This window comes from Tupaia chinensis, unplaced genomic scaffold (genome assembly GCF_000334495.1).
Source record: "Tupaia chinensis unplaced genomic scaffold, TupChi_1.0 Scaffold000211_1, whole genome shotgun sequence".
In the NCBI taxonomy this organism is placed as follows: domain Eukaryota; kingdom Metazoa; phylum Chordata; class Mammalia; order Scandentia; family Tupaiidae; genus Tupaia; species Tupaia belangeri.
The window spans coordinates 2,219,330-2,233,285 of NW_006159686.1; the positions used below are offsets into that span (position 1 = coordinate 2,219,330).

Genomic DNA, 13,956 nt, shown 5'->3' on the forward strand with positions numbered 1-13,956 from the left:
GGTCGCCCCCACTGTGGCTTGTCTATGTTCGAGCCCTAACGAGTGTGTCTGACATTCCTGCCACATGGTAGGTTTGACGCTGCACCAAAATAGCTCCCGTGGCCTGCGTGTTCAGTCCAGGCTGAACAGCTCTAATTTCTCCAGCTGTCCTGGTGGAGTTCAGACAGGCTGACCATCCTAGGTGACCTGCTGGAAACGCTGGTGGTCACGGTCCCTGACAGGACCTCGCTGGCTGGTACGCGAAGAGCAAGGGGGCCTTCCCTCAACAGGAACTCAGCCTTGTCCAGGGCCTCGCCATGGCTGGATGGAGCAGCGTGCCTGACCCTAGAGAGTTATTCCGTTGATTTAATACCCCTTAGTGGAGGTCAGTGTTTCCAGGAGCAGCCCTGACAGTGTCAGTGCGCTGCATGAACAGTGCCCAGTAGCATTTCTGCAGTAGAGCACGTTGCCTTCTGGACGTTTTTGGATTTTAGTATACAAATGGCGTGGCAAGGAGGGTTTGGAGTGACTTGTGCTTAGGGAGCTGACCCCTATAGTTTTGTCTGGGAGTCACCCTGGGCACGCACAGGACAGGAGCGGCTTGCAGAGCAGCGGGCAGCCTGAGTGCGGGGCTGTGTGCAGGTGAGCTGGCTGTGTGGCCGCCAAGCCTGCCTTTCCTGGCCGTGGGTGGGCCCAGACCATGTGATGCCTGAGGGGACATGCACCCTGAGCAGAGTGCCCGGCAGGCTGAGGGCCGAGGAGGGCAGTGCAGACCCGCCTTCCCTCCGGCCTGATCCGTTTCTGGTCGGGGCTGATCTGTGTTTCAAAGGTGCTTCGCTGCTCACTTTAGTTGAGAGAGGAAGGTCTACTCCCTGATTCATTAGATTGGAGTAGAAATGGTTCCAGAGCTCTTTTGAGAGCCCACCTGTTTGAGTTGAGACCGAGAAGCCTGAGTGTCCTCCTCGGAGCGTGTGCGCACCCCTCAGAGATGCGGGGTGTCGGCCCGCTGTCGGAGGAGGGGCTGCCATCTGTGTTCCAGCGTTGTCCATGGCCTGGCTTCGTGTGGGACCCCGTGTGTCACAGAACTGCTCACTGACGAGACGTGGGAGCTGAAAGATGTTTTAAGGCATGCAGACTTAGCAGTTTTTAAACTATTCCATGCTGTAAAGCAAAAGTAAAATGCGAGTGCCCTGTGTAAAGGGTTCTCTGTGAAAGTGGATCTACGGTTTAGCATGGAAACGTGTGTAGAAACACATCTGTTGTGGGGTAATATCACTGGTTTATCTGTATCAGGTACACAGGACTTCAGTTTACTTTTCAAGAAAAAGGAACTAGTAACTTGGAGAATTATAAATGTCTTCAAATAAAAGTATGAATAATACCCTTGGTATTGAGTATTGTTTCCTGGCTATTCACTCCCGACTAGACTAGGCTGCCTGAGGACAGGAACCCTAATCTCTCAAACATATTCCTGCATCCCTGTACCCCCGAGAACACCTAGGCAGACAGTGAGTGCCCGGTATTTATTGAACTGAATTTAGTTTTCTTGATCAAAGCTTGGCTAAAATATTAATTTACAAGTCCCAGCCTTTCTTTTCCTTCACTCCTAAAATCCAGATTCAGAATGTCAGCCATATAAAATGGTTCGAAGCAGTGACAGCCTAATACAACGGGCCCTGAGTTTATGTGCCAGGAAGCACACGGCTGCCATTTCTACCCGCTGTTCCAGACCTGGAAGCGACCTTAACGCCAGTTAACTATCTCCCGGGATTTGGGGCTTTAAAGAATAGTGTGCAATTTAAAAAAAAAAATTCCTATTTACTCCTAAGATCCTTGGTGCATATTCCTCTGGTGGAGCGTTTTGGGGCAGGAAAAACTCTTGAGGCCTTTCAGAGGGACCTGTCCTTTTTCAGAGTAATGAAGCAGGTCCAGGTTGAGCCTCAGAGCTTGCGAGCACAAGAGCCAGGAGCACCTGGCCATGGCCTCGGTGGTGGTGGGCAGGTGTGCAGGTGATGCACATGGGCAGGGGGCTGGGCCGGTGGTGTCCCGCAGCGGTCGGGCCTCAGGCCAGGTGTCAGGGCTGCCTGGGGTGCAACCCTCCTTCTCTGAGTCCCAGCCCCCCAGGGAAGTAGGGCCAGTGAGAGAGTTGCGGTCACGATTGCTGAGTGAGCACTGAGCACACCATGGTGCCTGCTCCTGGATGATGTCGCTTTATTGACCTCACCAGCACATCCCTATCCGTCCGCTCTTAATCTAAGAGCTGAGAGCCCTACCCACTCAGCGGACCCTCCCTGTAGTTACACCGGAGTCCAAGGTACACCCGCATGGTGTCTGAGAAATTAGCTCAGAAATCCAGCAGCCTGGTGCGGTTTTCATCAGCTGTTACCCAGTTACGACGCTGCAGTGTCCCCAGCCTCAGACAAGGCCTTCCTCGCCCTGGCGGCTGCTGGGCCTCCACAGCTCTGGCCCGAGCTCAGCCCACAGCCTCGGACCACACTCAGGCCAGCTCGTCGCGGCTGCACCGTGACCGCGGGGAGGGCTGTCTGCCACTGCGCCCATTGTTCGGGACGGTGGATCGTAGGTAGCTGCAGTTGGTGTGTGCAGTTAGAAGGAGAGCAGGCACAGAAAATGCAGTGAAGCCAGATGTTTCCTACCTCCAAACTGAATTGTTACCGAAGAGTTGATTGCTGGGGGTGGAAGAAAACTAATTCCTTCATTTTATTTCCCAAAGTGAAGGCATTGGAGTCTTTCAGCAATCTTCTAAACAAAGTCTGTTTGATTCATGTAAGATGTCTCATGGAGGGCCATTTACAGAAGATAAAGTGGAAGATGTGAAGGCTCTGGTCAAGACTGTCCCTGTGTTCTTGGCTTTGATCCCTTACTGGACAGTGTATTTCCAAGTGAGTGGTGACAAACAGGTTCCATTTCCTTACCTCCCGCGAAGCACACCTAGGGCTTGTTTGGCCGTTGCTAAAGTCTGTTCTGCGCAGTGACTTTTCTCCATGAGTCTCTAGCACCTCGGGATTTTTGTTTTTATGTATGGACTCATTTTGACTGCTTTAAATATTTTGAAAACCTTTCCAAAAAGAAGCTGAGGATGGGGGTGCGTCTGGTGTCCTAGGCCCCTCCCGGTTACTAAATTCCTCATCTGGGTAACGGTAGCCGTGTTTCCAACTCCGTCTCCAGAGGGCTTTCCTGATGCTGGCGTAGTAGACTTGCCCGTTTTCAAACCGGAACCCTGTCTCTGGGGTCGTGGCCGCGCCTCACTGCAGTCGACCAGGGGAGGGCTGTGTGCTTAGCCTGGAAAGGCGTCGCGGGCACACGGGTGACACGCTGCCCTTCACACCCAGATGCAGACGACGTACGTGCTGCAGAGTCTGCACCTGAGGATTCCCGCCATTTCAAGCATCACAACCACCCCTCACACGGTAAGAGCACCGGCGCGGTCCGGACACGGTCACTCGGGGCCTCCGTAATACACGGCCCTGCAGCCGCAGCTGTCTTGTAGACGGTAGCTGTCAGCACAGGCTGCCAGCGCAGGCGTTGTTGGTGAGGCGCGGCTGGCGTGGATTTTAGAGCTGAGACCAAGCCCACTGAGGCCACTTACGGTTATTAGCGTTTACCTTTTATTTTCCGGTCCTTAAAGCACAGAAAGGTAAATCCCAGGCCCACTCAGGGATAGACTGTCCAGCTCCAGTGTCTCGAGGCGAGGCTTTTCCCTGGGAGGGTGCGCCCGGGGCTGCACCTGTGCTCATGTCTGCCACTTAGACGTCGTGGCTGGTAAGCGCCGCGCCCGGCCAGCAGTAAACGTGCCGCTGTCCCTCCCCAGTTCCCGGCCGCCTGGCTGACCATGTTCGACGCCGTGCTCATCCTGCTGCTCATCCCCCTCAAGGACAAGGTGGTGGACCCCGTCCTGCGGCGGCACGGCCTGCTGCCGTCCTCCCTGAAGAGGATCGCCGTGGGGATGTTCTTCGTGATGTGCTCCGCCTTCGCCGCCGGTGAGAGCCTCTGCCGCTCTGCCCCGCGGCTCCCCCTGCCGCCGTGGGCCGGGCCAGTTGGGGCGTCGGGAGTGTGCGTGTTAGGGACCAGCCCGCCCCCGTGAGGCGGCCGGCAGCCCTCGTCTTCCTCCTTTTTATTACACAGAGTTCAACAGTTTTTGGTAAGGATATGTCCTTATTTTTCTCTAGAATTAAAAACCACTGAAGCGCTCTGGAAAGTGACCTATGGATTGAATTAAGGGAGGCTTTTTCTCTACCTACAGATTTAGATGGAGACTCCTGATTACTGAATAGATGGTTTTTTTTGGTGGGGGGTGGGGGGAGAGGTTTTTGCTAAAGGGCGCATGCGCTCGCCAGAAAGACAGAGACAGACAGAAAGCAAGAAATCACCCCCTGGGGGATGCCACGCTGCAATCCCTTCTCTTCCATTCTCCTCTTGGGATCTTGGGCATGCACGTACGTGCACCTGGTGTTAGTTTAAGCCACCGGGTCCAGGACTCGAACTGCAATCGACTACACGAGAATCCAGCGACATAGCCATTACCATAGCTAACTGCTGGTCCGAATAGATTTTTTTTTTTTTTCAGAGTATTTTGCTATAAGGCACGTGCGCTCTCCAGAAAGACAGACAGAAAGTGAGAAATCACCCCCAGGAGGGATGGCCACGCATGCACATGTGCCCGGCATGAGTCTAAGCTACCCAGTCCTAGACTCAAACCACAATCGGCTACATGGGAGTCCAGCCACATGGCCATTATGCCATCTGCTGGTCTGAATAGATGAATTTTTGTACATGAAAGGTGCTATTTAATTCTCTAGCATGAGCACTCCACCTTATGTGTCTTAACCCTAGGTCTCTGAATAGACTGCGTTTTTTAAAAAACGAGATTGTGTTTCCCTGGGGAGAAACATGTCACAGATTCAGGGACAGGGCCACCCCTCGCCTCCAAACATCCGTCCTGTCAGGAACCAGTGCCCAGGTGCCCAGGGAGCCCGAGGGCAGCTGGTGAGCCCCGTGCTGTGGTCAGTGTCCCAGCCCCGAGCCCTTGGCCGTCTTCGCTGAGGGAGCTGCGTCGTGGCCGACCTCAGCGAGCTTTGGAGCACTGCTCTTAGGGATGTCTGCAAGTGACTGAGACAGGGAGCAGGGGTAGAGCAGCCGGCACTCCCACCTCGCATCCCTGTGTCTAGTGCCTCTCACCTGCTGCTCCCAGGGTTTGAGCTTAGCACTGCTAAAACGCAGTGGAATGTTCTGGAACAGCCTTGTTCCTAGCTGCCCTCGTCTGCTGTGGCCGAGGGAATATATTGATGGAGTGCTTAATAGGTTTGAAGAACTTGGTCCCTGGGCTTCCACCTCTGTTCTAGAGGCGGGGCCCTTGGGGGACCGCTGTGTTTTCCTTTGATCATAGGTGAGCCGAGTGAGTGGCGTCTGAGCCAGTGCCCCTGTGTGCCCCGCCTGTCCTGTTCCTCCCCCAGCCCGCGGCCCTCAGGGAATAGCAAGAACAAGGACTGGATCTTGGATCCTGCGTGTAGGGTAGACGGGAGGAGGCTGCTTTGTTGGAGAGTGTGTGTGTGTGTGTGTGTGTGTGTGTGTGTGTGTCTGTCTGTCTTGGCTCTGCAGAGTGTCTGTGTGTGTGCGCACGTGTGTGCACATGCTCACGTATGTCTCGGCTCTGCAGACTGTCCACAGGGTGGTGGGCTTAGGTCGGGCCCACAGCTGTTTGGGATTCTGGCCCAGGGGCCTTCCCTGTGCCCTGTGATCAGGCTGCTCTGATGCCATGGAGGGGGTCCCTGTTCTCTCCCCAGAGAAAGCAGAGGGTCTTGGTCTCCCTGAGCATCTTCTAGGAGATGCTTGGTTTGGGGTCCTTAACTGTCACCTTCTCTTTTGATTTCATTCATGGCTGAACCACTGGGGGCCGTCCTGAGAGCCCCTCGGGCACTACAGTGGTTTCTTGGCATGTCTGTGTAGCTGCTGGCTGCCTGGCGGGTAGCTGGGAGACTTCCAGGCCAGGCTCCGACACCCCTGCTTTACAGAAGTGCTGGCAGAGTGCACAGTGGGAAGAGCCCAGGAAGGGCTACGACTCATTGAGGCCACTGCTTACCCCAGACTGCTTGAGGGCGTGAGTGTGGGCGTGCGTGTGCATGTGTGTATGTGGGCATGTGTGTGCTCATGTGTACGTACGTACATTTACTTAATAAATTTCCTGCAGGCTCAGAAAGTGAACTGTATACTAGGGGCATTCTCTTTAAAAAGCATGTGTTACTCGAGAAACTAAAATCTGTGCAAAGCCAGAGGACAGCGAAGGGTTAGCTGCCATGTGTTCTCGGAGAACTGAGAGGTGAAATGACCTGTCGGCCAGTATGGCGCTCCCTGGGGACAGACAGGTCATTCTCAGTCTGCGAGAGCGTCTCCCTTGCTCCCGGGTGGCACGGTGACCTGGGCAGGCTGGCTGCTCTCGTCGAGACTCCCTGAGCACCTGGCACCCGGTGTGCCTGGCCGGCTTGGGGGCCGAGGCGTCGAGCCTGCCGGGGTGCTCTTTCGCGGTCTTCCTTGTGCGTGGACAAATAAGGAGAACGTCCTCAAGCCCCCATGGACACGACACGCTGTCCCTCTGCATGGCCGCCTTGGGTCGCCGCGGGCTCAGCTCGGGAGCTGTGGCTGGCCGTGCCCCGTGGGCGTTCCCCAGGTCACTGGCAGCCACCCTGCAGCAGGCACCTGGTCTGACTGCAGAGGCTCAGGAGAAGTGCTGTACTAACCTGCCTGTGCATTCTAGGGATCCTGGAGAGTAAACGACTGAACCTCGTGAAGGAGAAAACCATTAACCAGACTATCGGCAACGTGGTCTACCACGCCGCGGACCTGCCGATATGGTGGCAGGTTCCCCAGTACGTGCTCATCGGGATCAGCGAGGTCTTCGCCAGCATAGCAGGTGAGGCCTCCCGGGTCGGGACGTCGGAGCGTAGCACACGAGGCTCTCTGTAGCTGCGGCTTCCTCCCAGGGTCCCACATTTGCAGGTGCTCATTCGCCACGTCTCCCTGTCCTGTGCACGGAAGTCTGCTGCCGTGTCTCGGGCTGCTGGGAGACGGGGAAGGAGCGTGTGGAACGTGGGCGCACTCTGCAGCCCTCGGGGGCTCGCATCGAGTTGGCTGGTGAATCGTGGGGGCAGACCCAGCAGCGAGGCTGCTCGCGTAGACGGCATCGTGGTTCTCCACGTCTAGCTGTTACGAAACCTGGGTTTGCAGACGGGCCTGATGGAATCATTTCCAAGTGGATTGCCTTTGAAAGAGAGTCCTTAAGTAGATTTTGCATTTTAAAATACGTACTTTATTTTCACACTCTCTCATCAGTTGAGGTCGCAGAGAAATTTCGCCTAGCAGGGCCAGGCCTGTGCCGGGGTCGGCCGTGCGGCTGTGTCTGAGGTGGGGTGTGGCCAGTCAGCGCTCCGTCCACACGGCAACCTCTCTCCTCCCACAGGCCTCGAGTTTGCGTACTCAGCCGCCCCCAAGTCCATGCAGAGCGCCGTGATGGGCTTGTTCTTCTTCTTCTCTGGCGTGGGCTCATTCGTGGGCTCAGGGCTGCTGGCGCTGGTGTCTCTCAGGGCCATTGGGTGGATGAGCAGCCACACAGACTTTGGTAAGAGCCTCTTACCACCTCGGGAGTAACCAGCGGACCAGAGCCTCGTGTGCTTGGGCTGCCGCGGGAGCTGTGCGAGCGAGGTGGCCTTCCCTCTCGTGGCCTGTCCCCAGCTCTGCCCCCTGCCCCCTCACTGGGCCGCGAGCATCGTCGTATTTACTACATCACAACACAGCCCTTTGCCCCTCTTAATCGCGGGTCAGGGACTAGAACCACGAAGTTGGCCAGGTGGGTCCAGCTGCCTTAACCTCCACGCCACTTGCTGGCCCAGATGAGTTCCTTTCCTGTGACCATGGTTAAAGTCACTCTGACCTTAGGACGAGCCCCGGGGCGTTAACTAACGGAGTCCCCAGTCCCTGCGAAGTGCTGCTCACGGCCGCTCTCTTCCGCCCCGTCCAGGCAACATCAATGGCTGCTATCTGAACTACTACTTCTTCCTCCTGGCTGCCATTCAGGGGGCCACCCTCCTGCTCTTCCTCGTCGTCTCTGTGAGGTACGACCGCCAGCGATCGAGAGCAAGCGCAGTGCTGGCCAGCGGGAGGGCCTGACGGCCCGAGGCCCCACGTATGTGGTGTCCGAGACTCGGGCCAGAGTGCTGGCGGGGTGCGCCAGGAAGGGGCCCGGCTGGGAAGGCCACCCTCGGCCCTTCCGTACCTGCCTGTCCCTGGACGGCTTCCTTCCTCTTCTCCCACCCAGTGAGTTGGTCCTGGACTGTGGCTGGGCTCCCAGTGCGTGGGGGCTCCCGCAGGAGAGGGGCAGGTTCCAGGTACGTCGCCTCACCAGGAAAGGCCTCTGCTCGCCCTTTGCGGTGCTTCCTCTTCACCCAAACCCCGACGGGGCGTCCTGGGAGAGGCACACGGCGGGCCGCATCCCTTTGTCTTCAGGAGCTTCTCCCCAAGGGCCATGTGCGCTGACGTTTTTTCTGTTTAATTAATGCACATCTCACAGAGGAAGAGGAGAATTTTTTCTTTTAGAGCTAAAACGGACGCCAGACGCTGCAGGGACTGTACAGCAGCGACGTTGTGGTCCCCAAGCCACACGGCTCGCCCTTGTCCCGGTGTGCGGCGTAGGCTGGTAGCGAGTGTATGTTGTCTGCTGCTTCAAAACATACTTATTTTTAAACCATTGACATTGCTTCTCTTGTTTTTAAGAAAACACACATCATGAGAACGTGTGTGCTGTCTTGAGCCACAGGACAGCCAGAGGGTGGTGTAGGCCTTCCCTGGCCAGTCCTGGGTGCCATTTTATTTGGGTACTACTGAGACTAAAGGCTGATCCTGGCTGGGCGAGGAGAGCACTCTGGACAGAGTCTAATTATAAATAACCTGACTAGTTGCCGACTTTTACACTGTTTTACATGTACCCCAGGGCCGTACGTGTGCTCAATAAACTGCTGTGTGTTCGTGTACTTGATTACAGACGCATCTCGGGTTCGACACCCACGCCCTGGTTCCTGCCGCCCTCGGTGGTGGTGGGGCTCTCCGCAGAATTGCCGGCTCCGACACAGCTCGGTCACCGGTCAGGTGGTGAATCTGAGGCCTGTTCTTGTCAGTGTAGTTTGGACATTGGGAGAAAACAAGGCAGGATTGTCGAGTGGTTGGTTTAATAACCCACGGCGTAGAAAGCCCACCAGAAGCTACAGGCGGGTCCTGGGTGGCGGCTGCGAGCAGAGTGGAGCGGGACTTGCGTCGGGTCCCTGGTCCTCACCTGCTGGGTGTGAGTTCGATGAGGCAACGTGATGGGGTCGGAGAGCTCCGCCCAGGAAGCATCTTAGCTTCGGAGACACGGGCGCGATTTGGACTTCATTAACCTGTGCAGTCAGAAACCGGGTTTGCTGCCAACAGAGTTTGTGGTGGAAAGGGAGGAGGTCACTGCCGAGCCCGGGCTGCGTGTTCTGTGTGGCCAGTGCCCTGGCAGGACCCCTCCCAGCCCCTCAGCCTGATGTGTTCGGCCAGCGCCTGTTCAGCCCAGGTCCCGCAGCTGCACACACCAACGCATAAAGATGTTTGTCCGGGAAGAGTCAAGGGACGGACAGAGCATCAGGTAACCTGTGGTGGGACCCAAGTGTGTCCTGGATCCTGCACCGAGCGCCCTAGACCCCCGCAGATAGGAGCACTGGGGGCATCTTTGTTCCAGTACGTAGGCTGAAGCCCAGACCCTGGCTCAGCCCAGACTCACAGGTTGGGCACTGGGGGCATCTTTGTTCCAGTGGGATGTGGCTGCTGGGCTCCTGCTGGGGCCCTGGATAGGCTCAGGACGGGTGGTTACCAAGGGGCCTCCCTGTGGGTAGGGGCTGGAGCTTTTAGCGCCCGCACATACACCTGAGGGGCCGGAGGGCCTGCAGGCTGGGTTTGTCGTCCACGCGGGTGAGGGAATCCCAGGACTGCAGTGCAGCCGTGTGGACGAGGCGCCTGCCCCTCCGTGGACCTCGGCTGTGTCACTTCTGGTGTCACAAGTGGGTGGGGGTCAGAAGTGCCCCAAGCCCTGCAGGTCACCCTAGGACATGCACTGCCCTTTCTAGCCAGCCACTCAGAAGCACCGGCCTTCGGAGTCGGGGCAGCCCCGGGACCGTCTGGACCTCCGGACAGATGGCGGCCCTGGGTAGAGGACGTCCAGCTGGTGCACTCCGGGGCCGTGGCATGGCAGATCCTTCCCGCCAGGCGGCCAAAGCCCCGGGAGAACCCAAGGACAGGTTGGGCTCCGTGGGCCTGGCTGCTCCATTTCCAAGGGAATTTCTGCAGTGGTTGTAGGGTCACCTCCAGCTCCGGAAGTAACAAATGAACAAATACCAAAACCCAGCGTGCTTCCACGGCGCTTTTACGCGTGACTCGAAGACCTGGACGTGGGCCTGCCAGCGTTCTGAGCAGCTTCACAGAGTAGATGGTGCCCCATAGAGGCTCGCTTGACCCTCCTGCCCCACGCCCCGCAGGGTGTCCACGGGCCAGCCGAGGCGCCTCTGGGTTCACACAGGCTCTGGCCGGTGACATCAGGGTGGCCACCATCCAGGGTGGCCGTCCTGTAGCTGCTGAAAGCCTTCCCCCACCCAGGGCCAGCTGTTGGTACAAGGTTAAGGTGCTGGATCCCACGACTGACCAGTTCGAGCCACAGACTCTTCGACTTGAAAACACACCGGGTGCAAGTACGTGTTCACGCCCCAAATCCTGAGAGAATGGAGAAGGGACTGCCGCATGGCCGTCCTCCCTCCCCCTGGGGTGCTTTCTCACCTCTCCAGCGAGGGCACATGCCCTACGGCAAACTATGTACACACACACACACACACACATGTACATACAGATAGAGATGTACGTACGTGGTGTTAGAAACACTGTTTAAAGTCACGTCTATGTACATTAAAATAGAAATGCTAAATTCATGATCTGAATACAAATAATTTACATCGCTACATTTTATATTAATTTAAAAATAACACAGTGAATTATCCTTGGGACGTTTTTACACCCGTCCTGTATGTCTAACACTGTGGCACTGTTACTTTTCTGAAGAGTACTTCTTTACAGGACAGTACGGGTCACTAGGGAAGCCGTGGCACGTTTTTGCATAGTCAGAAGAATTGGGTCGTGACGTCCAGACCACCTAATAGTGCAAGCTCAGAACCAGGGCTGCTACCTAAGGGGCGTCCCCGCCACCGATTCTTAAATGTCGATGTTAAGCATCGAACACTCGGCTCCAGGATTTCCTCAGGGACAGTCCTCGCTTCCACTGAGAAGACGTTTCTTTGACAAATATTTTTACAACACAAAACCTATCAAATAAATTACCTCTACTTAAGCTTTCTTTTAACACCTTACCAAATGTAGATCTTGCAAAATTAGAAGCTTTCTCAATTTTATGCGAACAGAGAAGATCAATTTAATTAAACATAAGCACTGTATCAATAGATTCTCCTTCTGGGTCAGGGCATTTCAAAATACAATCCCAAAATAAAATCCAGTCTGGCCTGTCAGTTTGCAGGCTCCTAATTTAATCGACCCTGTCCCTGGTATGCTGCTGTGGGGATAAGCTTCTGCGTCTTTCTTTCCAGCTTTTTTCCCCCAATGATTGCAATTTGCAAAAAGCTTCAGAAAGCCGAGGTTTGTGACGCCCGATTGTTTGAATACTCTGATTAAAGATTTCCGTCTCATTACGAACAGGAATGAAATCAGAATGTCAAGTTCTCACAAAATAGCTCAGTGTCACAGGAGGGCACGTAGGTGGATTTGTAAAGTAGTTCTTCACATACACAAGCATTCTAAAATGCCACCCCGTCAGCACCAGACAGGAAGTGCACGCAGCTCAGCGAGCTTCCCCTCATCCCAACGTCACTGGAAGGTCCCTTCACTCTCCACATGTAGGAATTCACCCGAACTTTTACAGTTCTCCATGGGAGACAGAAAACCAGACACCTCCAACTGGGCCTTCGCACGGTCTCAGCCGGCCCCAACCATGAGCCTGCAGGAACAGGGAGCCCTCGGTGCAAACCAGGACCTTCCCACTGGGGTGTGGCCTCAGCTGCTGCAGCACCGGCAGGCCCCGGCAGCCAGAACTTCTTACCTGTTATCTGTTGGCGTGCCCTGGCCCACAGGACAGTCGAACAGGTTTCAGCGCAGAGAGACGACAGTGTTACGGCTGTTCAGGGCCGTCTGGAGACGCCGTGGTGTCACAACTCTTCAGGGTTTTCAGGGTCGTCTGGCGATTGTGGGCCAGGGATCGTGGTTATATACATGGTGGTGGGCAGTGATTGGTTGAATGAAGGATTGTAAGAGGTGGGTTATGATTGGTTGCTTTGTGGACCAATCACGAGGTGCCGGAAATGCAAATCTGAGGGATTCTAAGCTCACCGATTTGCTGTGGAAAGTGGCCAATCAGAGTGTGGTGTTGAAGGTGAGGTTTTGAAGGGGAGCCAATTGTGGCCTTTGGCGTGTAATTGCTCTCTGAGAAACCGGACCTAAGGGCTTCCTAAGATGGCGACAGTAAGAGACTCATGAAGATGCCTCGGCACACTCGGTGGTCCGACGTGTATAACAGATCCTCCCGGAACTTAGCAGCTCAAAGCAACACGCGGTTATTACATCGCTGTTTCCGCGCACAGCAGTCTGCGGCCTCGCGTCTCTCCGGAGGGCCGTGGAGGTGTGGCCGGACTGCGTCCTCTGGGGGCTGGGTAGGGGTGGTCTGCTCCCAGGCTACTGGCAGGACCAGGCCCACCGATGCTGAGTGGACACTGGTTCCTGTCATGCGGCTTCTTCCCAGGGCTGGCCGCAGCATGGCAGTTTGCTTCCCCAGAGCGAGAGATCGGGAAGAGCAAGAGGTGTGGGAAGACAGTGCCAGATGGAAGCGGGCCCTCATCAGCCCCTGGTCGGGGAGGCTCCCCAGATGCCTGGCAGCTCAAAGCGCATTCCGCTCCCAGAACTCGCCAAGTCACTGACCTTCCAACGGCTCGTAGCTGGGATCCGTGCGGGATGAGCTGCTTTCATCAGCCCACACAGGAGAGGCATCGAGGTTGGGAGCCGAAACCCGCAGGCCACCCTCCCGCTGTCATGTCCTGGGGCTCGCGCTGCTCCTCCCACGGACCTCACTTGGAAACGGCTTTGCAGTTAGAATTGGTGAACGCGCAGTCATTAGGGCGGCCCTCGCTGACCACGGATAGTGTCCCTGTAAGGGGGCCTCTGAGCACAGATGTGAATGGATGGGAGGGGCGTGAAGGCAGTGGCCATCTGCATGTCAAGGGGAGAGGCTTGGAACACCCCCGCCCGCCAGCCTCGGTGGAAGCACCAGGCCGCCCGGCTGGGCTGTGGCTCTCAGAAGTGTGAGCCGCCCACTGGTGCAGCGTGAAACCACTCCGTTTGCGCCTATTTGCACGCAGGCCCTGCGGACTAACACATGGGGCGAGACTCGAGGGGTGTCTGCAGGCTCCGGGGAAGACCCGTCCCCTCTGCCAGCCTCTCGGCAGCTGCGCTCCTCGGCCCAGGGCGCCTCTCTCCACCCCTGCTGAGGTCGTGTGGGCCCTGCTCCTCTGCCTCCTCTTGTGAAGACCCTGTGATCAGGTCCCCTCATCCCTCACTGTGGATAACCCAACAATCGCCCCAGAAACGGTCTCTAAGTTGGTCACATCTGCAGAGTCCCTTTGGCTGTGGCAAGTGACAGTCCCAGGTCCTGGGATGCAGCTGTCCCCACCACACTCGTGTCGGGCTGCGATGGCCCTGGCGGTCCCTGTCCCCGTGTCCCACACCCACGGCAGGGCTCCTCGGGAGGAGCAGGAGCCAGTGCATGCTGGGAAAGTCGCCGGAAGGGGCCGGCCTCCCCGTGCTGTGCTCCCGCGCCCTTCAGGACGCCCATGACTAGTAACACCC

At 56.5% G+C, this 13,956-nt stretch overlaps 2 protein-coding genes across 3 annotated transcripts in view; one reads left to right on the forward strand and one right to left on the reverse strand.

Moving 5' to 3' along the window:
* The window catches only part of SLC15A4 (solute carrier family 15 member 4), a gene marked incomplete at its 5' end in the record, with an annotated part of 15,932 nt that extends 6,915 nt beyond the window's left edge, over positions 1 to 9,017 (forward strand). Inside the window, 6 exon segments of the mRNA XM_006147369.3 lie at positions 2,711 to 2,879; positions 3,330 to 3,407; positions 3,809 to 3,977; positions 6,749 to 6,904; positions 7,451 to 7,609; positions 8,009 to 9,017. Of these exon segments, the coding sequence (XP_006147431.2) occupies positions 2,711 to 2,879; positions 3,330 to 3,407; positions 3,809 to 3,977; positions 6,749 to 6,904; positions 7,451 to 7,609; positions 8,009 to 8,157 (880 nt within the window).
* On the reverse strand, positions 8,433 to 12,481 carry LOC114007622 (uncharacterized). 2 transcript variants are annotated; one of them, XM_027771412.1, is made up of 2 exons: positions 12,448 to 12,481; positions 8,433 to 12,295 (listed from the first exon to the last, which is right to left on the reverse strand). In XM_027771412.1, the coding sequence occupies exon 2, from the start codon at positions 10,897 to 10,899 to the stop codon at positions 9,874 to 9,876; it is 1,026 nt and encodes a 341-aa protein (XP_027627213.1). In that variant the 5' UTR covers positions 10,900 to 12,295; positions 12,448 to 12,481; the 3' UTR covers positions 8,433 to 9,873. The 2 variants fall into 2 exon arrangements, with proteins under 2 accessions (XP_027627213.1, XP_027627214.1); XM_027771413.1 differs by lacking the exon at positions 12,448 to 12,481 and having other exon boundaries at positions 8,433 to 12,058; positions 12,161 to 12,329.
* Between the last annotated feature and the right edge of the window lie 1,475 nt (positions 12,482 to 13,956).